A 25,925-nucleotide genomic window follows, 5' to 3' on the forward strand; every position below is an offset into this window, starting at 1 on the left:
TCCGATGAAGTGTGAGATCTAGTATGCAGGTTATCGGCTTATGGTGTTGTGCTTGATTTGAACTAAGGATGAACCTTAGCAGTTGATGATGGATAAGATCTAATGATAGATGAGGATCTTAAGGCTTGAAATGAATTATCTTTATATGGTTTGATCATGTTTATTCTAGATCTGTATACTGACGCATGTGTTATTCTATAAATATTATGATCTGGGTGTAACTGAAGTCTGGAATAGCTGCAGAATTAATATTTGAAGATGTATAAGGTGGTAGGCTTTGAGAAAAGCACGTATAAACGCAGTTTCGAGACATGGAAGTAGTGCATACCTTATAAAATATGTTTCAGTCATTTCTGTTTACTGTTGTAGAGTTCTGGGTTCTGGTTACTGTATTCTGGTGACAGTATTTTGAATGATCAGATTGATGGGTTGTCAAAGTGATTGATTGATTCGGTTGTGGTTGGTTCAGTAAGTGATTGGTTGATGGAGATGTATTTGATGATTGAATTACAGTTATGATGTTGTTGATGGATCCAGTCTGAAAATTTATGAAACATGGTCCTTGGAGGAAGAAAGAAGGTTGTAGCCTTCTGTAGGTTGTAGCCTACGTACTAGTAAACATATCAGCTAGTACAAGAGTTAGGAGGTTGTAGCTCCCTTCTAGTAGAAGCTGGAGAATGAGAGAAGGTTGTAACCTTATGTAGGTAGAAGCTTGCGTACTAGTATAATTCTAAACCAGTACAAAAATGTAAACAAATTTTCTTATTATTAAAAATAGACAGAGACGATAGCAACAGGTGGTTTTCACCCACATTGGGTTTCCACCTTATATCTTGGTGTTCATGTGTGTTTCTTATGTGTGATGCTTTATTCTGCTTTTACTGCATTGTCTAATAAATCTCTGATATACTGGTTAAAGTTCAGTGCATGATAATTTGGGTAAATCAAAAGTTCTCTGCATATACGCTGGTTGCCTTAAGTACAGTCGCTTATACATGCTAGTTCACTTAGCTAAAGTAGCGTATACAAATATGTTTGGAAAATTAAATTATTGATTTGATAATACTAATTCACCTCCCCTTAGTATTATTTCCAACAGCAATGTCTGGTCTAGTACAAACCATTGCATACATCAGGCTATCGACTACACTTTCATATGCAACATGGGACATGTCCTCTTCTTCTTCTTGTGTCTTGGGACATTGTTCAACAGATAACTTTACACCTACATGAATATGAACCTCGACTAGTTTACTATCCTGCATATTAAACCTCTGCAGTATTGTATAAACATACTTCCTTTGGTTTAACCAGAGCTTCCTCTTTGCCTGATCTCATTTAATTTCCATGCCAAAAATAAAGTTTGCAAGATCAAGATATTTCATGTTGAATTTGAAGGAAAATTGGGTCTTCAATTTCTATATAATTTATTTGTTATTTCAAATCAGAAACTTATCATCCACATACAAGACCAAATAAATAACATGGTCCCCAATTAATTTGAAATACATACAGTGATATTACACACTTCTGGTGAAGCCAAGTCCTCATATATATGTATCAATTTTTTGATAACACATCCTTGGTGAGTGGTTTAACCCATAGATACACTTTTGTAACCTACATACCAGTTCTTTCTCACCCTTCATCGCAAATCCTTCACATTTCTTCATGTATATCTCTTCTTCCAGATCCGCATGAAGAAGTTTTGTCTTCACATCCATCTATTCTACATCAAAATCAAAAGAAGCGGCAACATATAAAAGTAATTTAATAGAAGCTACCTTGGCAACATGAGAAAAAATATCATCAAAATCAATTCCGGGCACCTAGGAATAACCTTTTGCTACTAACCAATCTTTTTATTTCTCCACCTTTCCTTCCGCATTCATCTTAAACACCCATTTGCTGCCAATGGGTTTCCTTCCAGTATGCAACTCAACCAGATCCCAAGTCTCATTTTTGTCCAAATATGCCATTTTATCAACCATGGCGTCTTTCCAGAGTTTTGCATCCTCTAAATCTATTGCTTCCCTGAAAGTTCTGGGATCATCATCAGTAATAAATAAAGAAAAATTTGAACAAAAAATAAATGGACTATACCTTTCTAGTTTCCTTCTTTCTCAAACTGATCTTCTCACAGCTGTAGTTTGTGGCTCTTCATCTTCTAGTTCCTCTTCTGCTGTAGAGTCAGATTCCTCCTCCTTTAGCTCAAACTCTATCTTCTTAAGTTCCTTTGGTAGGACTTCATGTTTAATAAAAAATTTCACCTCTCTAAACACCACATCGCGACTATAAACAACACTCCTTGTTTCCAGGTTTTAAAGTTTATAAACTTTTAAACCATCCTTATATCCAATAAAGATACACCATTCATATTTACTATCCAACTTGGTTGTTTTCTCCTTTGGAACATGTACATATGCATCACAACCAAATAACCTCAGATGTGAAAGAGAGGGTTTCTTACCAGTCCATACCTCTTGTGGAGTCTTATCCTCCAACATTGATGAAGGTGATATGTTGACCAAGTAACATGTAGTCTCCACTGCCTCTGCCCAGAATTCTTGTCCTAACCCGACATCACTGAGCATGCTTCCTTCCTTTTCCATCAACACCATGTTCATTTTGTCTACAACTCCATTTTGTTGAGGCATGTATGGAGTAGTTTTATGTCATGCTATACCACACTTCTTACAAAATTCTTCAAATTCCTTCTTGCAAAACTCTCCACCATTATCTGTCCTCAACACCTTTATCTTATTCTTTGTCTCGTTTTCCACCATAGCCTTAAATTCTTAAAACCTGTCAAAGATTTTAGATTTCTTCCTAAAGAAATATATCCATGTAATCCTTGAGAAATCATCTATAAATGATACATACTACACATAATTACCAAGTGATGGAACCAACACAAGTTCAAACACATCACTATGCGCAAGCTCTAATATATGTTTCACCCTCTTAGCACCAGAGGGGAAGCTCACCCAATTCTTCTTCCCATATACACATTTTTCATAGAAATCAAAATCCATTGAGAAATTAGACATACCTTTTACCATACCATTACCATGAAGTATTCGAAGGGCATTATCTCCAATATGTCCAAGCCTTTTGATGCCATGGCATGGTATTTTCTCTAGAGACCACTATATCTTATGCTCTACTTTCAGGAACCACAAAATTGTTGCACTCATCCATAACATTGCTACCCTCAAGCTTGTACAAAGTTCCAATCCTAACTCCCTACATCAATACCAGTGCTCCCTAAATCATCTTGCAGGTCTCTTTCTTGAACATTGTTTTTATACATGCATCATCTAGCTTGCTAATAGAAATTAGATTTTTGGCCAATGCAAGAATATGAAGAACACCTGGAAGTGTTATAATCCTTCCACCTTGCAACTTCAACTTGAAATTTTCACAACTGACGATTCTAGCCTTCCTGTCATCCGCTAAGAAGACATCACCACCATCATATTTATCATACTCGCAGAACCACTCCCTATGAGGAGTGAAGTGGAAGGATGCACCTGATTCAATTAACCATGCCTAATGATATACATGTGTACTTGAAGAAGAAGCCAAGTACACATCTCCACCATCATCTGAGGTGGTTTTTGCCTCTACAAAAGGAGCATCATCAAATCTCTTCCTTTGTCAGGAGCTTTAGATCTATAATCCTATTTGAAGTGCCCTTCCTTTCCACATTTGCATCACACCTTTATAAGTTTTATAGGAGATTTATATCCCCCACTTAAGGACTTATTTTTGTTTCTGGCCCTCCATATTTTTCCATCTCATCTCCTCCGAAAACAGTGATGAGACTATTTCATCAAATTGCAAGGAAGTTTCATTACTACCTATTGCAACAACCAGTCTATCCCACGAATTTGGTAGAGAACACAACAAACCGATGCACTTATCTCCATTTGAAATTTTAATATCAATAGATAACAATTGGCTTACCACAATATTAAAGGCATTTATATGCTCCGTCACCAAGTCTCCATCCTTCATCCTCAGGTTATACAAATTTTCCCATAGGAAAATTTTATTTAGAAGAGACTTAGATTGGTACAAAGACCCTAAATTTTTACGACAAATCCTTCAATGAAGCTTCCCTTGATACATTCAACAATATTGAATCTAAGACACACAATTGCATTGTGATTTTTACCTTCCGATCCAAATTCTTCCAGTCTTCATCGGACATTGTCATTGGTTTAGTACCCAGATCTACCATGATCCACTGATCTTTATCCACTAGTAGATCCTCCATCTTGAGTTTCCACACCTCAAAACTTTGACCATTAAATTTATCAATCTCTATCTTTCCACTACTTGCCATCTTCTTTCACGACAAGAATTGATCCTGCACATCTCCCACTGAATAGGGTCTACCACAGGCCCGAGAAAAAACCCTCAACATCAAAGGCATCCCCTTGAAGCTGAAACAACTCTGATACCAAATGTAGGTTCTAACCCCATACAAAAATTACCTACATAAGAATTCTAAACATAGAAAATAAACAATAGCGAGAGCATAAAACATAAAACAAATATACACAAAGATTTCCTCGGGATCCAAAAACCAGGACTGCCATATTGATTTTTCATTATATTCCTTTCAATGTTACAATACATATATATACATGCCGAATCATCCATAAATTCCAATCCATTAACCCTGGATTAGAACATAAAAGTAGTTCCCTTGAAAGGATCTACAAAATACAATTGACTGAAAGCCATCATGCCCAAAACGATGTGCAAAGTCCATGCATAAAACCATAAGCAAGTTCGCCCACCTAATATAGTGTCCAAAAAAAATTCCCAGGGCACTGTTGTCCTCCCTGCTGCACCTAACGCAATGTACAGGGGGGCTTCCTCCCCCCCTATGACCTCCCCGCATGTGGGGTATTCATGGAAAGAATATAACACACACCCAACTTTGAAACCGACATGAAAAAATACTTTTTATTTATTATTACATATAATTTGGAGGGTTATATCATTAATTATGAATACTTACCATAACTACAAAATTCAACACTCCCTCTCACCGTGAGAGGAATTCTCAACAACTCCAAGCTTGTCCCTAAAATATTAAAACTTTGCTATGGATAGAGGCTCTATGAGAATGTTGCATATCTACTCATCTATCCTGAAAGTTCCTAAAAATCATTGCTTTCTTTCATGAAGGTTCTAGATTTATCCACTTTTCCTTAGGTACATGAATGTAAATTAGATATCTAAAAATCCTCAAGTTCCCTATCTCTAGTTTCTTGTATGTGAATGCTTCTTTAGGAGTCCTATTTTCCAAGGTTTGTTGAGGACATTTGGTTTGAACATATATTGCTATTATGGATGCTTCTCCCCATAAGAACATGGGAAAATATTGAACATGAATCATTTCCTTAACAACTTATTCAATAAACATGTTCTTTCTTTCAACAACTCCATTTTTCTAGGGGTTGTAAGGGACTATCAATTCCCTCTCAATTCCAACTTATTTACAAAAGGCAATGATTTCCTTGGAAGTGTATTCTCTTCCATTATTTGATCTTAGAGTCTTTATTTTTTCTTTGGTATTGAGTGCTCTACATAGGATTTGAACTCTTGAAATTTGTTGAAGAATTCATCCTTGGCCTTGAAGAAGTAGATCCATGTCTTTCATGAGAAATCATCATGAAAATTTCATAGTACAAAAATACACCTAGAGATGATATAGACATTGGACAACTCAAATTAGAATGGATTGGATCTAAGATTTCCTTGGACATACTATCACTACTTGGAAAATATCCCTTATTGTTCTTACCTAGAGAACAACCTTTGCATGCTTCCTCGTGTTCTACCTAGAGCTCTATATACTGGTCAAAATGTTCCTCAATTCTAGGAAAGCCTTGTATTGTATGTGAGCATGTCTTCTATTCCATAATTCACACAAATCAGTTCTATTATGGACTAATTCTAGAGTTTGCCATCCTATAATTCTATACAAACACTCGTTCATAGACCCCAATTACTTTAGCATAATCTATACTTGAGCCTTTGGTCCATACAAGGACTTGACCATCAACAAATGCTATTCTATATCCGTTATCTTCCAAATATGAAGTCTAAACCAATTTTTTTTTCAAACCCGGTATAGTATCTCATTTAGATGAATATTTCCACATGGCTCTAGTTTGAAATATGTTAACCCAGCACCTTTAGCCACATATTCGTTGTTGTCTCCAAGTTCCATTTTCTGTTTTTATTTCGTCTCCACCAATTTTGTGAGACTATCATGATCTCCTGTCATATTTCTAGATGCACCACTATATATCAACCACATGTCATTGATGTCAATAATAATACTTGTAAGTGAAGAAAAGAAGAAATAATATTTATCACCTATACTCTCATTCTTGGGTTTCTTTTGATGTGGAAATTCATTATCCATTTTTGTTGTTGAAGCATGTTTCTTTCATTTCCTCTTTCTATTATCCATTCCTTCGGGACATTGGTTTTTGTAGTAACCAAATTTGTTACAATGATAACATTGAATTTTAGACATATATTTCTTTTCTTGAGGAGTATATCTTCTACCTACATTTCTTCTTTGGAAGTGAAACTTCTTCCTTCCTCCAACATTCTTGTGTTGAAAATTCTTGGGAGTCATTATCTTGAGGTATTTGAATATTTCCTTTTTGGTATAACTCTCGATTCTTTTTTACTGAATGAGGTCCATAGTTCCTCAAGACTTGTAATTTCTTTGCTACCAAAAATACTAGATGAAAATGAGTCCCATGATTCAAGAAACCCATTAATAGGAGTCACTTATTTTGATCCAAAAATAATTTCTCTAATGGATTGAAGTTAATCTCTTAAATGATTTGTCCTTGTAAATTAAGAGGCTATAATGTTTGTCCTAGATATTTGAATGTGATGAAGTTTATTCCTTAAGGACATTTTCTCCTAGACATTTAAATGTGATGAAGTTGATTCCTCAAGGACATTTTCTTTCCAATGTTGTCGATATAATATAATCCTACTAGGACATCATAAACTTGCTTTGAATATTGCAATTATGAGAGAAATGAAAATAAGTGATCTTTGATGGATTCAATAAGAATCCTTTGTGCCTTTAATTCAACCTTTCTGTACTTAAATTTTCCTTTATCATCCTCTAGTTCAGACACCTTATCTTTTACATATTATAATACATCATTTTATTCAAGAACAAAATTGATTCCTTGAAGTTTGATGTACCTTATATCTTGTTTCCTTTGTTACAAGAGGGATCCATGTGCTCAGAACTATTGGACATAGATAGAACTTTAGAAAAGGAGAGTCTTCTACTTCAAAGAGAGAGAGAGAGAGAGAGAGAGAGAGAGAGAGAGAGAGAGAGAGAGTATTTAAGGATTGATCTCAGTTTCCTTTCTTCACCAAAGATTTAATACCATGTTGATTTTTCAAGTGTAATAGATACAAACACTACTTTTCATAACTAATAATTACTTCCAAATATATATATATATATATATATATATATATATATATATATATATCTTCAGCACTTCCATTTAATCATTAAGAAATTATACTTCGTAAATTCAACCATAAAAAGAAATAGGGTAGTAGATGTCACAATGAAACAATGATGCATAAAGATAATACAAGATTTACCCTAGGAAAACCCACTTGGGGGGAAACCCGTAAACCTTTTCCTTAGAGAAATTATTCAATTTAGCAAGAGATATATATATAATCCTTCTAATAAAAAATAATTCAAACTAACCAACAACAGATCCCTAATAAAACTTGGATGATTTTTCTTCTTATCAAGTCAAAGTTCTACCCAAAGAGTTCAGCCAAGTGTGATATGCTAGGGATGAATTTCGACCTTCTTCTGCACCTAAAAATTCTCGACCTACTGCCCATTGATATGTCCAGAAAATCATCCTATATTCCACACATGCGAGGTCAACACGAAGAGAAAATTTCCACACATGCAAGGTCAAACAAAGATAAAAATTATGCTTGGATTATTTGATCAATTTCTTCCTTCTTATCTTGTGTCTCCTTCATGTAGAGGAGAAAAATATATTATCTAATGTGTGATACCTAAATTGTGTCTAGAGGAGGAGAATGAGTGCCCTATTTATAGTCTCCTGGGAGGTTGAATGGGTGAATCTACAAGTTGGGATGACTTGAACGCTTGGACAACCGACTTAATATACTTGGAGTTGAAAATTCGAATTTCAAAATTCCCTCTTTTGAAATCAACATGAAAAACATAATTTATATTTATTATTACATATATTTTGGAGTGATAAATCATTAATTATGAAGACTGACCATAGTGAAAAAAAAATCAATATTCCTCAACACTTAACCATCTATGGGTGCTTCTACATGAACAAATCATCTTCCAGTGCTATTTCTTCCACTGGTAGGTTCTTCCATTTGATGAGGTACTCAGTAATTTCTCAATTTCTTGGCTACTTAGTCCTTATTTCTAAGTGTGTTTTTTGTTTTAGTATTATTTTCCCTTCTTCATTAATCTTAGTCCTTGTTTCCATGAGTGTTTCTAGTTTTTGTATTATTTTGCATTCTTCTTTAATCTTTGGTAGAATAGTTTGTACTAGGATCTTGTCACTAATTACATTCCTTCAGCAAGAAACATGGAAAACAAGATGTACATGTGAAGATGGAGGTGACTCCAATTTGTAAGTCATACTTCCAATCCTCTGCAACACCTTACAGGGGCCATAATACCTCAATGCTAATTTATTATACTTATTTTTTTTCTTAAGGGACATCTGTTTATATGGTTGTATAATCACAAATACCCAATCCCCAACATCAAATTCTCATTCATTATGATGTTGATCTACTGCTTGTTTCATCCCACTTTGTGCCATAGCCAAGTTGTCCTTTGATAGTTTAAGAACCTCTTGTTAGTTTTGTATGTAGCCTTTCTATTAGGGTCCCACCCTAACCCCCTTATTTATGTAATGGGATCACGTCATAGTCAAGAGTCAATAAATCCCATATTAATAATTGTAAGTGGTTAATCCGCAATTAATGACGGAACCACAATTAGTTGCAAATGGGTCGTAGTATTAGATAGATGGTATTAATAAAACCCACGGTATTGGCCCGTGGTATTGCATGTATGAGTCATATATAAAGGATAGAGACTCCATGGGAGGAGCATCGTGTCTTATTTTCTAATCGAGCTCTGCTCTATTGGAGGTTGCCCCCTCGAAGGGGCAAGTGAACATTACTCTCTGAATAATAAAATCATTGCTATTCTGTGTTCTGGGTATCTTTTCTTCGCATATTCTGTATTTGGGTATCATTTTGCAGGTTAAGAGCATAACAAGTGTTATCAGAGCACTTTCAAGGGCCGGTGGGATCTCCATTTCTTAGCAATTGTTTTTTTGGCTAGAGACGTGTTCCGGCATCTTTAAACCACGAGATCTGTCATTGAGCGCATAAACCTACGGATTTGGGGAGGCATGCACGCAGGAAATACAAGAGGTGGTCATGTGTGATGGACTCCCTTGTAACCCCTGTGGGTACCCCTTCGAGTAGTAGCGCATTAGACAGAACCTCACATGGACTGTCTTCCACGTACCCTTTGGGTATATCGGAAACCCCCTAGGCTCCCTTGAAACCTCACCATAGATAAACTGTCGGCCATCTCGCGGCTACAGTACACCGAGAACAGCACTCGGAGAGATTACTCGCCTGTACGATAGGGTAGTCGAGTTGTACGGCTAAGGGTACGGTCAATCCTCCTTAGTTAGAGCCCTGTAACATTGGGCCGAGCACTACTGCCAGACCCTTATGTATATTATGATCTGTAGCACCTGACACTTCTCAAGACCATAGTTCCCTTTTCTATCGGGGGATCACACATCATCTCTTCCAGATCCGCTTGTGCAAACGGGTGCAGCAGTAGCAGACATCAGTCCCGCAGTCTCGAGTTTGCAGATCAGCCATTCCGATCTATTAGATCCATCAGATCCGCAGAACCAGTCTGTTCCGCCGCCCAGAGCTATCAGATCCGCCATTCAGATCTCTCAGATCCACCAGATCGAAGTCGTTGTGAAGGGTTCCTATACCGGGGTATAATTTTCACAGGACTTTTGGCCGCATTGACATTTTGAGGATTTGGCCACTGCAGTATTGATAAGGAAGGAGATCTAGCCCATCAGAATCAGGACGACGAGCTGAGCACGGTGGTACCATTCACTTCTTAGTGAATTTTTTTTTTTTTTTTTTTAAGGCAGTCCCAATTTTCAAAAAATCCGGTTGGTGTATGGTAGAAACTAGAGCTCAAGCGATGGCCAATGAAAGGATGGACAAACTTGAAGAATCATTGCAAAACCTCCACATTCAGCTTACCGCACTATGTAGCATGGTCGAGAAAATAGGCCTGAAGGGCAAGGAGCAAGCCCACGAGGAGGCGTATAATGGCAATGAACACAATGAGGGTGAGTCTAGCCACTCTCCTCATGTCTGGCACACCCACCCACAACCCAGTCAGCGACCTCCCAAGTTGGATATGCATAAATTTGACGGTTCTCACCCGTCGGCATGGATAGCACAAATGGAGCAGTATTTCAAACTGAATCACATCTTCGATGATGAGACTCAGCTTATGTTGGGGAGCATGTACTTGGACAATGAAAGGTGGCAATGGTGGGAATGGCATCAACTTTTCACTGGACCTTTTAAGACTTGGACCAAATTCACCAAAGCTCTTCAAGACCGCTTTGACCAGGAATCATCTTTTTTGGGTCATCTTACTAAGCTCCGACAGACTGGTACAGTGGATGAATATATTACAGCTTTTGAAGCCTTAGCCTTCCGCACTTGGGGTCTCTCAGATGTGTTCTACACAGAATGTTTTATCAGCGGCCTTAAAGAAGCTATCAAAGCCCAAGTCCTACCGCACCACCCTCCCACATGGACAGAGGCTTGCAAGGTAGCTCGTAACGTGGAACGTGCATTAGCAACCCAATACAGTCGCCCAAATTTCTCCGCTAAAGGTCGCCCCCCACAGGCTCACAACACGACTCAAACACTTAAGGTCCAAAAGGTGTCACCTGCGGAAATGGACGAAAGAAGAAAGCAAGGCCTATGTTACTACTGTGATGAAAAATACTCCCCAGGTCATAAATGCAAGGAGCCCAAATTTTTTCAAATTGATGCCACTGACTACAGCTCAACAGAGGAAGATCCACCATTGCAGGAACATGAGCCGCTAGAAGAAGACAACCAAAAGGACAATGTCTCTGACGAACCAATTATTTCGTTGCATGCTTTGGCAGGGATTTCTTCCCCTCAAACTCTCAAAATCAGAGGTTTTATTAAACATCTCCCAGTAGTAGTCTTGATTGATAGTGGAAGTACACATAATTTCATCCATCAAAAAGTCACGGAAGCAGTGCATTGTTTTGTACGAGCAGTTTCTAACTTCCAAGTTCAAATTGCGGATGGAGGCACAATGAAATGTGAAGGCCGCTATGAAAATGTCAAACTTCAAATAGGGGATTATCAGTTGAAAACCCACATGTTTGCCACACACATGGGGGGTTGCGACATTGTCCTCGGCGTTGAATGGCTCTACACTCTTGGGCCAATCATAATGGATTTCCAGGAGTTATATATGAGTTTTAAGCAGAACAACTACACACATAACCTCCGTGGACTCCAGGCGGGAGCCCCCTCTATCATCAGCTCGCATAGGATGGAAAAATTGTTAAAAAAGGGCAATCATGGAGTTGTAGCTCAATTTAATGCCATCCAGGCAGTCGAAACCAAGCCTCTGCCAATTCATCCTGAGATGCAACAGATTTTAAATCACCATCTGCCGGTCTTTGACAAGCCTCATGAGGTTCCACCCTCGCGAGGGGAACATGATTATAGCATCATCTTGGTTCCAGGGCCCCAACCCCCAAATGTTCGCCCATACAGATATCCATTCACCCAAAAGAATGAAATAGAAAAAATCATCAAGGAACTTTTGGAAGCAGGTGTCATTCGTCCCAACATTAGTCCTTATTCATCCCCAGTGGTTATGGTGCTCAAGAAAGATGGGGAGTGGCGGATGTGTCCCGACTTCAGGGCCCTCAAAAAGTTGATAGTCAAAGATAAATTTCCCATCCCGGTGGTTGATGATTTGCTGGATGAACTCGATGGGGCTCAATTCTTCACTAAGCTGGATCTTCGCTCAGGCTACCACCAAATTCGCATGAAGGAAGTCGACATCCCCAAGACTGCTTTCAGAACTCATGAAGGCCATTACGAATTCCTGGTCATGCCATTTGGTCTTTGTAATGCCCCCTCTACTTTTCAGAGCCTTATGAACCACATTCTCAAACCATATCTCAGGAAATTTTTCCTTGTCTTCTTCGATGACATCCTCATCTATAGTTGCACTTGGGCTGCACATCTTCAGCATGTAGATCTACTCTTTCAACTGCTCCGCAAGCATAAATTATTTGTCAAGATGTCTAAGTGTTCGTTTGGCATGGCAGAAGTAGAGTATTTGGGCCACATTGTGGAGTGTGAAGGTGTCAAGGTGGACCCCAAAAAGATCCAGGCAATGCAGGAATGGCCTCAACCTAAGACCTTGAAGAGCTTGAGAGGATTTTTGGGTCTCACAGGCTATTATCATAAATTTGTCCGCAACTATGGTCACATAGCGAAGCCCCTCACCCAAATCTTAAAGAAAAATTCATTCTTCTGGAATGAGGAAGCACAACAGGCGTTTACAACTCTAAAAAATTCCATGTGTTCCACTCTAGTCTTAGCACTACCTGACTTCACCAAATCTTTTGTCATTGAATGTGATGCTTCGGGTACAGGTATTGGGGCGGTCTTAATACAGGAGGGGCGACCGTTGGCCTTCACAAGCCAACAACTCAGTGGGAGGAATCTGGGCCAATCTACCTACAAGAAGGAAATGATGGCCATCTTACATGCAGTCGAGACTTGGCGACCTTACTTATTGGGGCGACGTTTCCAAATCTGCACAAATCATCACAGTCTTAAATATTTTTTGGAGTAACGCCTATCCTACCCACAACAAAATAAATGGCTAGCAAAAATGCTGGGATATGATTATGAGATCATTTACAAGAAAGGGAGAGACAATAGTGTAGCAGATGCATTATCTCGCCAATTTGAGGAGGAAAGCACTCTGCTAGCAATTTCCCTCCCCATTCCAGAATGGATTGAAGAGGCTCGCAGGGAATGGTTTTCACACCCCAGGCTCTCCCAACTCATTTCTCAATTGTAGGTAGATCCAAATTCCACCAAGGGCTACTCGTGGCAGGATGATATTCTTCGCTACAAGGACAGAGTCGTAATATCACCAACATCCACCCTCAAAAGTTGCATTTTGGCAGAACTGCGCTCATCTCCCATTTCAGGACATTCAGGCTTTCAGAAGATGTATGCTCGCACCAGAAGATCATTTTTTTGGACAGGCATGAAAAAGGAAATCCTTACTTTCGTAGCAGAATGTGATTTCTGTCAACGCCACAAAGGGGAAACCGTCAACACACCAGGCACATTACAACCATTACCCATTCCGACATCAATTTGGACAGAGGTTTCTATGGATTTCATTACAGGTCTTCCAAAGTCAGGGAACAAGTCAGCCATCATGGTGGTTGTGGACCGACTGTCGAAGTATGCTCATTTCTGCGTCCTACCCCACCCGTTTACACGAACTTTGGTTGCTCAATCTTTCATGGCTCAGATCTTCAAATTGCATGGCATGCCCACTTCTATTGTGTCCGACCGCGACCCGATCTTCACCAGTAATTTTTGGTAGGAAATCTTCAGAATACAAGGCACTCAACTAAAACTCAGTACTTCCTATCATCCGCAAACAGATGGTCAAACCGAAGCCGTCAACAAATGTCTAGAAACCTACCTTAGGTGTTTCACTTCAGAAAAGCAACACCTTTGGGTACAGTGGCTACCTCTGGCTGAAAGGTGGTATAACACCAACTATCATGCCACCACCAAAATGACTCCCTATGAAGCAGTATATGGTCAACTCCTGCCTTCACCTACTTCGTATCTCAAGGGATGCTCAAAAGTACAAGCAGTGGATCAACTCCTACAACACCGCGCAACCATGTTCGCCCATCTTCGAGAGAATCTTCATCAAGCTCAGAACCGCATGAAGCAACAGGTAGACCAGCATCGCTCAGAGCGCCAATTTCAAGAAGGGGATCAAGTCTTTTTATGGCTCCAACCATATAAGCAAACATCACTCAAAGACAAGGGGTGTCAGAAACTCTCTCCCAAATTCTACGGACCATATCAAGTACTTCAGCGCATTGGAGAAGTGGCCTACAAGTTGGCCTTGCCACCTACTGCAAAAATCCATCCAATTTTCCATGTCTCATGCCTCAAGAAAGTGATTGGGAACAATTGCAGAATTCAGACCAGTCTACCTGAATTGGACGAAGAAGGGTCCATCTGGCTTCAACCCGAACAGGTCTTAGACACACGAGACAAGCAACTGCGCGGCCGCATGATTAAGGAAGTCCTCGTCAAATGGAAAGACACCTCTCCGGAAGATGCAACTTGGGAACCAGCCACTATTCTGCAGCAGTTTCCACAGCTTCAGCCTTGAGGACAAGGCTAGCCTTAAGGGGGAGGGCATGTCAGGGTCCCACCCTAACCCCCTTATTTATGTAATGGGATCACGTCATAGTCAAGAGTCAATAAAGCCCATATTAATAATTGTAAGTGGTTAATCCGCAATTAATGACGGAACCACAGTTAGTTGCAAATGGGCCGTAGTATTAGATAGATGGTATTAATAAAACCCACGGTATTGGCCCGTGGTATTGCATGTATGAGTCATATATAAAGGATAGAGACTCCCTGCGAGGAGCATCGTGTCTTATTTTGTAATCGAGCTCTGCTCTATTGGAGGTTGCCCCCTCGAAGAGGCAAGTGAACATTACTCTCTGAATAATAAAATCATTGCTATTCTGTGTTCTGGGTATCTTTTCTTCGCATATTCTATATTTGGGTATCATTTTGCAGGTTAAGATCATAACACTTTCCTCATTGATTCTTCATAGTCCTTTTCAAGGGTGATGTGATGTATGGAGGATGGTATCCATAAAGTTCCATAAATGGTGAATTTTTTTATGAGGTATGGAAGGATGTGTTGTACCACCATTCTTCCAAAGGAAACCATTTTATTAATTTTGTCTATTTATCATATACAAAGAAATGTAGTTGTCCTTCTAAAAACTTATAGTTTCAATTTTCCCATCAAATTGTGGATGGTAAGATGTCAAACTATGAGACAATTGATTACCCAAATAAGAAAATAATTTAGTCGAACATTTTCTAATGAAATTCCATTGAAATTCAAGTCTTTGTCACTTACAATAATCTTTGGTATTCCATGTAGGTTTTGAATTGTTTCCATCCATGTCTCTACCATTCTAGTTGCTTTAAAAGGATGAGAAATAGAGAAAATCATACTTTGTAACTCCATATACTGCTACCACAATGACACTCTTTCCTTGATATTTGCGTAAAACTATAATAAAATCCATTGAAACTTCTTCCCAAAATTGTCTTGGTATGACCAATGGATGAAGGAGCCCTAGGGCATTGATTGTCTTTACCTTAGTTTGTTGGTATACCATACATTTCATCACAAAATTTTGCACATATGCTTTAATACCTTCCCGAGAAAAGTATTTCTTGATCCTATGGTATGTCTTAAAGAACCCTGAATGTCCTCCTATAGGAGAAGTGTCTAATTTCGGAAGGACTTTCTGTTTGAATTGAGAATTCTTACATAAATATAAGCGATCACGATACCATAACGAATCATTTTTCCACATAAAATTTCCTATTTCATCGGGGTCCTCTTGTAGTTGTTGAATGATCTTGCGTGCCTTCTCATCTTGCTCCAATTCTATCCTTGCTTCTTCCACCCTATTAAATTATGGAATGGAAATACCACATAGTAAACCATTTGCGTCTCCTTCTTTCCTTGAGAGTGCATCTACCACAATATTTTGTTCTCCCCTTTTGTAGATAATTTCAAATTGATACCCCTAGTATATTTATGAATCATTTTTTTTTTCTCTTTTGAAGATAGTATTTGCTCCAAGAAGTACTTCAGATTATCATAATTTGTTTTTACCTTAGTGTTTCCTATTAGGTATGTACACCATTTCTTAATTGCATGTAGTATGACCAACACTTTTTTTCATAGATGGGCAGTGAGTATGTTCTTTCCATTAATGTTAGATCTAAGACTTATGTGATCCATAATGTAGATATCAGTCAAAGGCATCAAAACTACATCAATGCCATGGTCAAAAGCATCACAAACCACATTGGAGGTTTTTGTGAATTCAGGGGTCGCAAAGATGAGAGTTGTACACATAGCCTCATAAAGCTCTTTGAAAACTTTAGTTTCTTATTTACTTGTATAATGTGCCAAATACCCAATCCTTCAAATGTAATCCTGAAAGTTTTACCATAGATATTTTTGTATGTCCCCTGAAATCCTTGAATATTTCATAGCCTAAAAGTTCTAGAAAAGAAGATATAGAAAAATAACTAGCTTACTTGTTTAAATTTTATTCCAGTATTATTTACAAACCTTAACTTTCATAAGATATAACTCCAAAAATATAACACAGCAAATTTTGAAATTTGAACCAGATGTTCCGAGATATTGCTCCCTAACATAATCCAGGTTTCATAGTTTGAAATCTTCTTAAAAAAAAGTTATTCCAAAAAATTCAAACTAACTTATTTGAAGAGCATTCAAAAACCTTAAATTCCATAAAACATATATTCTAAATTATAGTAAACCAATATTTGAAATTTAAAATAAATGTATCGATATTTATAATTTAAAATAAATGTATCGATATTTATAATTTAAAATAAATGTATCGATATTTATAGTTTACATTGTCCAAATTTTACTTGGGATTTTGTTTCATTAAAAGATTCAAAAAACCATTGTTTTTTATATACTAATAATTTGAACTAGTTATGTGAAAACATTACATCCATCATCAATAGTATCACATAACATCCATCATCAATAGATAGTATTAGTACTAGATTTTTAGATATTTATATATAAAATATTACACTCAATAATAAAGTGGATGAAATATTTGATAAAGTGGATGAATTATTTCTTTTATTTATAGATATTATGTTTCTAAAATTTAAACTTGTCATTTTAATCATCATTTTATTTTTAACTTCATTTTATATAATTTGTGAAATAAAAAATGTTTTATTTATAAGATTTTTTTTTTCAAATCAACTTGATTTGGTTTATAAATAGGTCTCAAACCTTTCCTTTTTGTTATTTATTTCGTTAATTCTTTGAACTATTTATTTATAATCTTTGTTTTACCGTTATTAACAAATAATCGTAAAAACATACTAATAAATAATTAAATATTTTATAGTTTTTTAATTTCACATATTACTTAAGATTTATTTTGAACTTATTTTTATTATGTGTTGTTGCATAATATTATTTTCTAGAATTTTCTTTCGGTTTTTATAGCTTTTTCTTTTATCTTAATGCACTAACATGTCAATTTCATATTATTTTAAAGATTATTTTTGGTTTTTAACCTCTTTTTTAAATTATTTTTTTAACTTTTTTATGGTTGAATTTAAGTCTCTGTAATCCATATTAAGAAAATATTATAATGTGATTTCGGTGGAAAATTTTTCTCATTAAACTTTTTAAATAATTAATTTTTTCTTTTGTTTAGTCTCAGGGATGATTTTCAATTTGATATTTTTTCCTTTTAACCAGATAAAAGTTTTTTAATTATTATTAATTATTTTATATAAATGATTTTAAAATATTATTAATTATTGAGAAGTTTTTTAATTGTTATTAATTATTTTATATAAATAATTTTAAAATATCATTAATTATTGAGCTAAGAGGTTTATTCTACAACCCATTGAGAGGGGATGTGTAAGTTTGTGAGTCTGCCTCTTTAAAATTAAAATTAAAATTAAAAATTATGTTCTAAATAGAAAAATAATGTCGGCTATAATGAGAGGCTCATTTTACAACGAGTATGTGGGGATGTGTAAGTTTGTCCATCCGTCCATACCCCTTAAACAAAAAATTATGTTCTAAATAGAAAAATAATGTCAGCTATAGTTAAAAAAAATTGTTGTAAAATAATTAGAAGTAAAAATAAGTGTGAATCAGAGGCATATTTTTATACTTTTGAAAAATAGCACATTATATTTTAGGCTATAAAAAATTGCACTTATGATATTTTAAGCTGTAAAAAAATTACACTTAAAAAAAATTAATCCCTCTTAACTCATTAAATCTATACTTAAAATGAATCTATATCATTTAAAACCTTTTTTATAATATCATAATAATACTAACTTTATCATTACTTTGCTAATAATTAAATAAATATTCATTACTGACCTCCTATCCTTAGCTAAGTATGCACAATCACATCCTCAATTCAAAAATATTACAAATATTAGCATTGTTTAAAAATCATGATACTCATTTTGATATTGTCAACTTCTTGGATCACTCATCAGATCAGATTAGTGATGAATTCCAACAATTTATCTAATTAAAATGACTCAACCTCTGAGATAGACAAGCCAACATGAGCATGACATATATTATTACAGTGAACTACCTTCATTCTTTTAATATAGTCAGTATTGCTTCTAAAATTGATATATTTGACTCCACCTCTGAAATAGACAAGCCAACATGAGCATGACATATATTATTACAGTGAACTACCTTCATTCTTTTAATATAGTCAGTATTGCTTCTAAAATTGATATATTTGAGGAACAACAAACAAACATCACTTCCCATTATTGTTATTATAGATAACTTCTTGCCTATAGAATTTGATATCTGCATATGATAACTGCATGATTAAAAATTATGTTACTCAGAGTAGCAGCATAAACTAACTGTTTTATTTTCCTATTATATTATATTATGCAAGAAAGGCCTGACATACATACATACATCTCCATGCAAAGAAATGATGATATGCAAGAAAGGTCTGACATACATACATCTCCATGCAAGGAAATGATGATATGCAAGAAAGGTCTGACATCCATACATACATCTACATGCAAGGAAATGGTGATAGTTAGATAGAGGACTGGTTAAGAGAAAGAAGTTTGCTAGTGATGCTGATCGTTAAAGAGATGAGAGGGCAAGCGCAGTGAGGGGATTGCAATTAATGGAGAAGCTCTCTGTAGGGTGATTCCAAACCTCTCACTCATGTCCATGGTGTCTGTTGTGATGCCATCCGGGAGAGACCAGTTGAATGAGTGGAGGAGAGAAGCTGTGACCACGTGAACCATCCTATGAGCCAGAGGAAGCCCAGGGCAAATTCTTCTTCCTGCTCCAAACGGAATCAGTTCGAAGTTTTGCCCCCTGTATTCCATCTCAGACTCCACAAATCTCTCAGGCTTGAACTTTGTGGGTTCTTGCCAGATGGTTGGGTCTCTTCCTATGGCCCAAGCATTTACCAGCACCTGAGTGTCCTTGGGTATCATGTACCCTGCTACTTCACAACTGCTCTCTGCTCTCTGAGGGATCAGCAGAGGCGCTGGCGGGTGCAAACGAAACGTTTCTCTCACAACCGCATGAAGATAAGGCAGGCGATCGATGTCAGTTTCTTCAACTCTTCTACCTGTCCCGATTACTTCATCCAATTCTGCTTGAGCTTTCTTCATTATGCGAGGATTTCGAATTGCCTCTGCCATTGCCCATTCAATTGTGGCACTGCTCGTTTCACTACCCGCCACGAACATGTCCTGCACATCAAGAATTTCAGCAAATTGAGTCTGACCTGATAAAAGTTGAAAATATCTCTTAAACCATTAGAGAAATAGGTTTCAATAGTGAAGAATTAGACTTACATATAGAAAGGGGATAACGTCTTTCTTGGTGAAAGTTTCTCCGCTCTCGCTTCTGTATTCAAGTAAAATGTCCAGAAAGTCTTTTGCCTTGTCACCGCTGTCATCAGTTCTGCCCTCGCTCCTACTCTGGAGGCGAGCCTCTACGGATCGATCCAGCAGCTCAAATACAATGGCAATATTCTTGCTTACATCGCGGCTCACCCCCTGAGGGTCCAAAATTCGGAGAAAAGGAAAGTAGTCAGCCAGGTTCGGCTTTCCCCCAATTACCATCAATTTGGTGACCGTTTCTTTGAATTCTTCAGCGGCCTGAGAGTCCCGTCCGAAAATATTTTGAGAAAAAATCAAGTTGCCCAACAGATTCAGACTGGTAAGAAACGCAGTGTGCCCAAGATTCACCACCTTCGCCTTTATAGAATCCTCAAAAATGGATTGAATGGTGGAAAAGACCTGATCTCTTCTGAGATGCTGCAAGGCCTCCAGTCTCTTCACACTAAACAGCTCGGTGTTGCACAATTTTCGAAGCATACGCCACCGAGGCCCGCAGTTGTTCCATACCAAAGAAGTGTCGCTGTAGGAGAGGCACTTGGCCGCTTCTATAACAGTGCGTCCAGAAAAGATCTGGTCATGGTTCTTCAATACTTCCTTGGCCATGGCCGGAGATGAAACCACAACTGTGGTTCTCATTCCGAGTTGAAGGGTCATCAGAGGACCGTATTTTGCAGCAAGGCGATACATAGACTCGTTGGGCTTCCCCCCGAGCTGGAGAAGATTCCCAACAATGGGCCATCCGGGAGGCCCTGGAGGCAGCTTGCCTGCGCCCTTTCTTGATATATTAATGACCTTTAAGACCAACCATAATGTCATGAAAATCATGACATAGTACCAGAAACCACTAATTTCCTCCATCGCTCAAGTGCTCTCCAGCAAAACCCAAAAACACAGTGGGGTTTAGACTTCGGAGAAATCACGAGACTGTGTGTGACCATATACAAACATATCTATATGGTATACATAACAAGTTTCAGAAACTTACCATTCATGGTGACGTGATCAGCAGGTATGGCATCTCAACCAAAAAAAAAAAAGAGCGTGCGTAGACTTGAATATCATTTTATTAATTGGAGTGAAAAGCCACCATTTCTGACTTTTTTTTTTTTTTTTTTTTTTTTTTACAGATTTATTTTGAAGTCAAGGGCTGGGATTAATTTCTATTTGGTTTCCTCAGAATCTGATCACTAACCTATTATTTGGTCATTTTTAGAATGTGTCCTAAACTATTATGGTCACTTTTCCTATGTGTGGATCAGAATTCATAAACTGTTTTTCTTCTTTTTCCTATACGAGGATCACCGGTTCTAAACTATTTTTTCCTTATAAAAATTATAGATTCATTTTGAAGTAGAGGTTTTTCTTTTTTTTCCTATATCATAATTTAAATATTATTGTTCAAATATAGCCGTTATTTGAAATTACATCTTTACATTGTTGTTATTTAAGCCTTTGTCATGGTGTGTCTCTTCATCTCGTCCTCATGATGAACCACACTTGTTGGTTTGAAACGTGTTGACCAAAAATTTATCTTATATAATTTCTATTGAAAGGCTTTGCTTAATTCATTATGGATCACAAGAGCTTGAATACAAAAATTAACCTTAATAAAAAAAAATTAAAAATTAAAAAAATTAAAAACTAAAAAAATATATCTAAAAAGACTTAATTTATGATTTTTTTTAAATTAACACATATATAATTTAAAAAAAATTAAAACAAACAAACTTAAAAAAACATTAAAATAAACAAAATGTATTATAATAAAATTAAAAACATAATTAAAAAAAAATAACAGAAATAATAATAACTTATCCAAAAAACCTATATAAAAAAAAAAAAAAAACTATTAAACTAAAAAAATCAAAATTAAATACCACAACGATATAAAAAAAACACATATAGATCAATAAAAAATAATTAAATTTAAAAAAATAAATTACACTAAAAAATATTTAATAAATGTTTTTGGAAAAGTTTGGAATGTTTAAAGACTTCGTTAATAAAAAGTCAACGCCAAAAATTAAAAAAAAAATGAATACCTACATAAGCCCCTATGTCTATAGGGATCTGTATAATATATTTTTAATAAATAATGAGCATATAAAATGGTTATATAATACGTTTTTAATAAATAATTACAACAAATAATCATTTGAGTTTTTTTATTATTTCGATACACCATCATCACTTCAAGGTAATACATCGCTGGATAAAATTTCTATGCCTTTTTCAAGTAAACATACCAAATCATGATTATATATTCCTTTTATATAAAAGATTTTAAGTTCTGAATTGGGAGAAGCAAGTGGTGATCATCGCTTATCAAGGAGAGAAAAACGCACTCTTACAATTAGTGATCAATGTGCGTCAGAATACGCATTAAAATTTACAAATAAATAATAATAGAAAAAAAATTAAATTATAATGTTTTATTTTATAAAATTAAAAAATATTTAACAAACCAAATAAAAGATTTCCGATTATTATAATTGTTCCATAACGTTTATAACCTTTTTTTAATATTGCGTACCATCCTCGTTGTTCTGTTGATGATTTGATACGTATTCATGATTGAGTGGCCTAAGATGCATAATCCCATCCTATTTTCTAAGTCATTGTGAAATTGTCAACTTCTTGGATGCCTCATCAGATCAATGATGAACTAATTGGAATAATTGAGATACATCATCGAGATAAACCATTATCTTAAAATTGTAATTTATATATATTTTCATTTTTCCAACTAACAAAGCCCGATTCAGTCCGTGATGAATTCCAACAATTTAGTTTTAATTGAAATGGATTCAAACCTTTCGCTTGGTGATGAATTCCAACAATTTAGTTTTAATTGGAATGGATTTAAAACTTTCAGATATATATCCAATATGAGTTTGATGTGTATTAGTGTAATATTTCACATTATTATTTTTATTATTTTGAAGTTTAGTTGTGAGACATGAGGGGGAGGGGATTGAATTTTTGGAATGGATTTAAAACTTTCAGATATATATCCAATATGAGTTTGATGTGTATTAGTGTAATATTTCACATTATTATTTTTATTATTTTGAAGTTTAGTTGTGAGACATGAGGGGGAGGGGATTGAATTTTACATCATTTTAGATCATTGGAATATATGAGCTTGTTATTATTAAAAAAATAATATCTAACTTAAATATATATACAAAAAAATATATGTAACAAAGTTTTTAATTATGAAGATTTATTTTAATTTTAATATGAAGATTTTAATTTGTAAATAGGTTATCATGGATATTTTGTTAAATTTCTATAAGGAAATTTGTATTTCATTAATCAAATATGATATTACATATATACAGAAAGCGTTGTCTTCAATATAGGGAAACTATCTTAGACACACAATCAGTTGGTTGAGAGAATATCTCAACCACACACCAAACTAGGGAAACCACTCCTATAGAATAGGAATAGACTCTTTACATAGAAAGTCACAACTGAGACAAGTGGAATTACATTTTCCAACACTCCCCCTTAATGACTACTTGTCTCGATATCAATCTGCAAGATCTACATCTGGTCTAGTCTCGTAATTACACCTTGTACTTTGTTCATGCAATTGTCGATGTCCATATAAAGGAACAACCATCTACCGGAATGCATCAGTTCCCAACCGTTGCAACCACTAGTCTACTAGGAAGTCCTTCACGTACATGGTTCATCCAACCTCTCGATGAACTCCCCCTAAATGTAAAACCAAATCATGGAGTCTAAAACCAATATGGTTGCCCTAGTGTATCCATCCCGCATGACACACTCTTCTAGGGTGTTAAAACTCTCTTACATAGGGAAAACATAACAAAGGGTATGCATGCCTCTCTGGGTCTTACAGTAGGTACATAAAACATTTCAAGCCCACAACTAACCATTACAAAAGAGTATATGACATGCATATTTGTTCTAATTACAATATGTGACTTATACTACACCATGAGTCTGTTCCACAAACTCGATTGTCCATCATCTTCCAATCTCTAATGTAGCTCCTCTAATGCCATCTTCACTGTGATGTCTTCATTATATCTGGTTATTAAATATTCTTGCAAATAAATTTGTCTATTTTTGGAATGGCCAGTTCCAACACAGACACAAATATGTGACATTAGTGGCCAAACTAAATGCCACAATAATCTTTTAACCAGAATTACATCACCAATATAACACATTCTAAAAAATAAAATTTAAACAATGACTCTCAAAATAAGAGCTCCTCTGGAATGAGTCAACAGATGTTATGCTCTTAACCTGTGAGAAGATACCCGAATACCAAATATGCGAAGAAATATACTCAGAAAACAGAACAATAAGAAATAACAGCATGTATTTTATTATTTAGAAAGGAAAGCAATGTTCACTTGCCTCTTCGAGGGGGCAACTTCCAATAGAGTTGGCCTTGATTACAAAATAAGACATGATGCTCCTCAAGGGGAGTCTCTATCCTTTATAGGATTCATACATGCAATACCATGGGTCAGTACCATGGTTCTTATTAATACCATCTATATAATACCATGGCCCATTTGCAACTAATTGTGGTCCCTTCTTTAAATGCAAGTCAACCACTTACAATTATTAATATGGGCTTTATTGACTCATTAACTAACTTTAACTATGACTCGACCCTATTACATAAATAAGGGGGTTAGGGTTAGACCCTAACATGCCCTCTCCCATAAAAATAGCCTTGTCCTCAAGGCTAAAGCTGTGGAAATTGCTAAAGAACAGTGGTTGGTTCCCAGGTTGCATCTTCTAGAGAGGTATCTTTCCATTTGACGAGGACTTCCTTGATCGTGTGGCTGTGTAGGTGCCATTCTCGCGTGTCCAGAACCTGTTCAAGTTGGAGCCAAATTGAACCTTTTTCATCCAATTCTGGTAGACTGGTTTGAATTCTACAATTGTTCCCAACCACTTTCTTAAGGCATGAGACATGGAAGACGGGATGGATTTTTGCAGTGGGTGGAAAGGCTAGCTTGTATGCTACTTCTCTGATGTGCTGAAGTATTTGACACGGTCCGTAGAATTTTGGAGATAATTTCTAACAAACCTTGTCTTTGAGTGATGTTTGCTTATATGGTTGCAGCCTCAAAAATACCTGATCCCCTTCTTGAAATTTGCACTCTGAACGATGTTGGTCTGCCTATTGCTTCATGCGATTTTGAGCTTAATGGAGATTCTCTTTGAGGTGGGAAAGCATGGTTTCATGGTTCTGTAGGAGTTGATCCACTGCTTGTACCTTAAAGCATCCCTGGATATAAGAACTAGGTGAAGGGGGGAATTGACCATAAACTACTTCATATGGAGTCATCTTGGTGGTGGCATGATAGTTAGTACTATGCCACCATTTGGCTAGAGGTAACCACTGTACCCATAGATGTTGCTTTTCTGAAGTGAAACAGCTGAGGTAGGTCTCCAGACATTTGTTGACTGATTCAGTTTGACCATCAGTTTGGGAATGATAGAAAGTACTGAGTTGTAGTTGGGTACCTTGTAGCTTGAAGAGTTCATACCAAAAGTTACTGGTGAATATCAGGTCACGATCAGACACAATGGAAGTAAGCATGCCATGCAATTTGAAGATCTAGTCCATGAAATATTGAGCCACCAAAGCGAGTGTAAAAGGGTGGGGTAGGGCACAAAAATGAGCATACTTAGAAAGTCTGTCCACAACGACCATGATGAATAACTTGTTGCCTCACTTCGGAAGACCAGTAATGAAATCCATAGAAACCTCTGTCGAGTTTGAGGCAGGGATGGGCAATGGCTGTAAGGTGCCTGGGGATTTGACTGTTTCTCCTTTGTGGCACTGACACACATCACACTCAGCTACAAAAGTAAGAATGTCCTTTTTC

General features: G+C 36.4%; 1 protein-coding gene across 1 annotated transcript; it reads right to left on the reverse strand.

Annotated features, from left to right (window-relative positions):
* Positions 1-18,948: 18,948 nt before the first annotated feature.
* LOC149199094 (geraniol 8-hydroxylase-like) lies at positions 18,949-20,964 on the reverse strand. The gene is made up of 2 exons (XM_089402292.1): positions 19,987-20,964; positions 18,949-19,881 (listed from the first exon to the last, which is right to left on the reverse strand). The coding sequence occupies exons 1-2, from the start codon at positions 20,890-20,892 to the stop codon at positions 19,243-19,245; spliced, it is 1,545 nt and encodes a 514-aa protein (XP_089258418.1). The 5' UTR covers positions 20,893-20,964; the 3' UTR covers positions 18,949-19,242.
* Between the last annotated feature and the right edge of the window lie 4,961 nt (positions 20,965-25,925).

The sequence above is a fragment of the Pinus tabuliformis genome, chromosome 2_1 (genome assembly GCF_031772625.1).
Source record: "Pinus tabuliformis cultivar Carrire ecotype Pingquan chromosome 2_1, CPIR1, whole genome shotgun sequence".
Classification (NCBI taxonomy): Eukaryota; Viridiplantae; Streptophyta; class Pinopsida; order Pinales; family Pinaceae; genus Pinus; species Pinus tabuliformis.

What these genes read in the sequence shown, in the direction of transcription:
- LOC149199094 (XM_089402292.1), bottom strand. Translation starts at nt 20,892, where the DNA reads ATGGAGGAAATTAGTGGTTTCTGGTACTATGTCATGATTTTCATGACA. An exon ending in ACGTTATCCCCTTTCTATAT is followed by an intron (nt 19,882 to 19,986) that starts GTAAGTCTAATT and finishes CTTGATGTGCAG; the next exon opens with GACATGTTCGTGGCGGGTAG.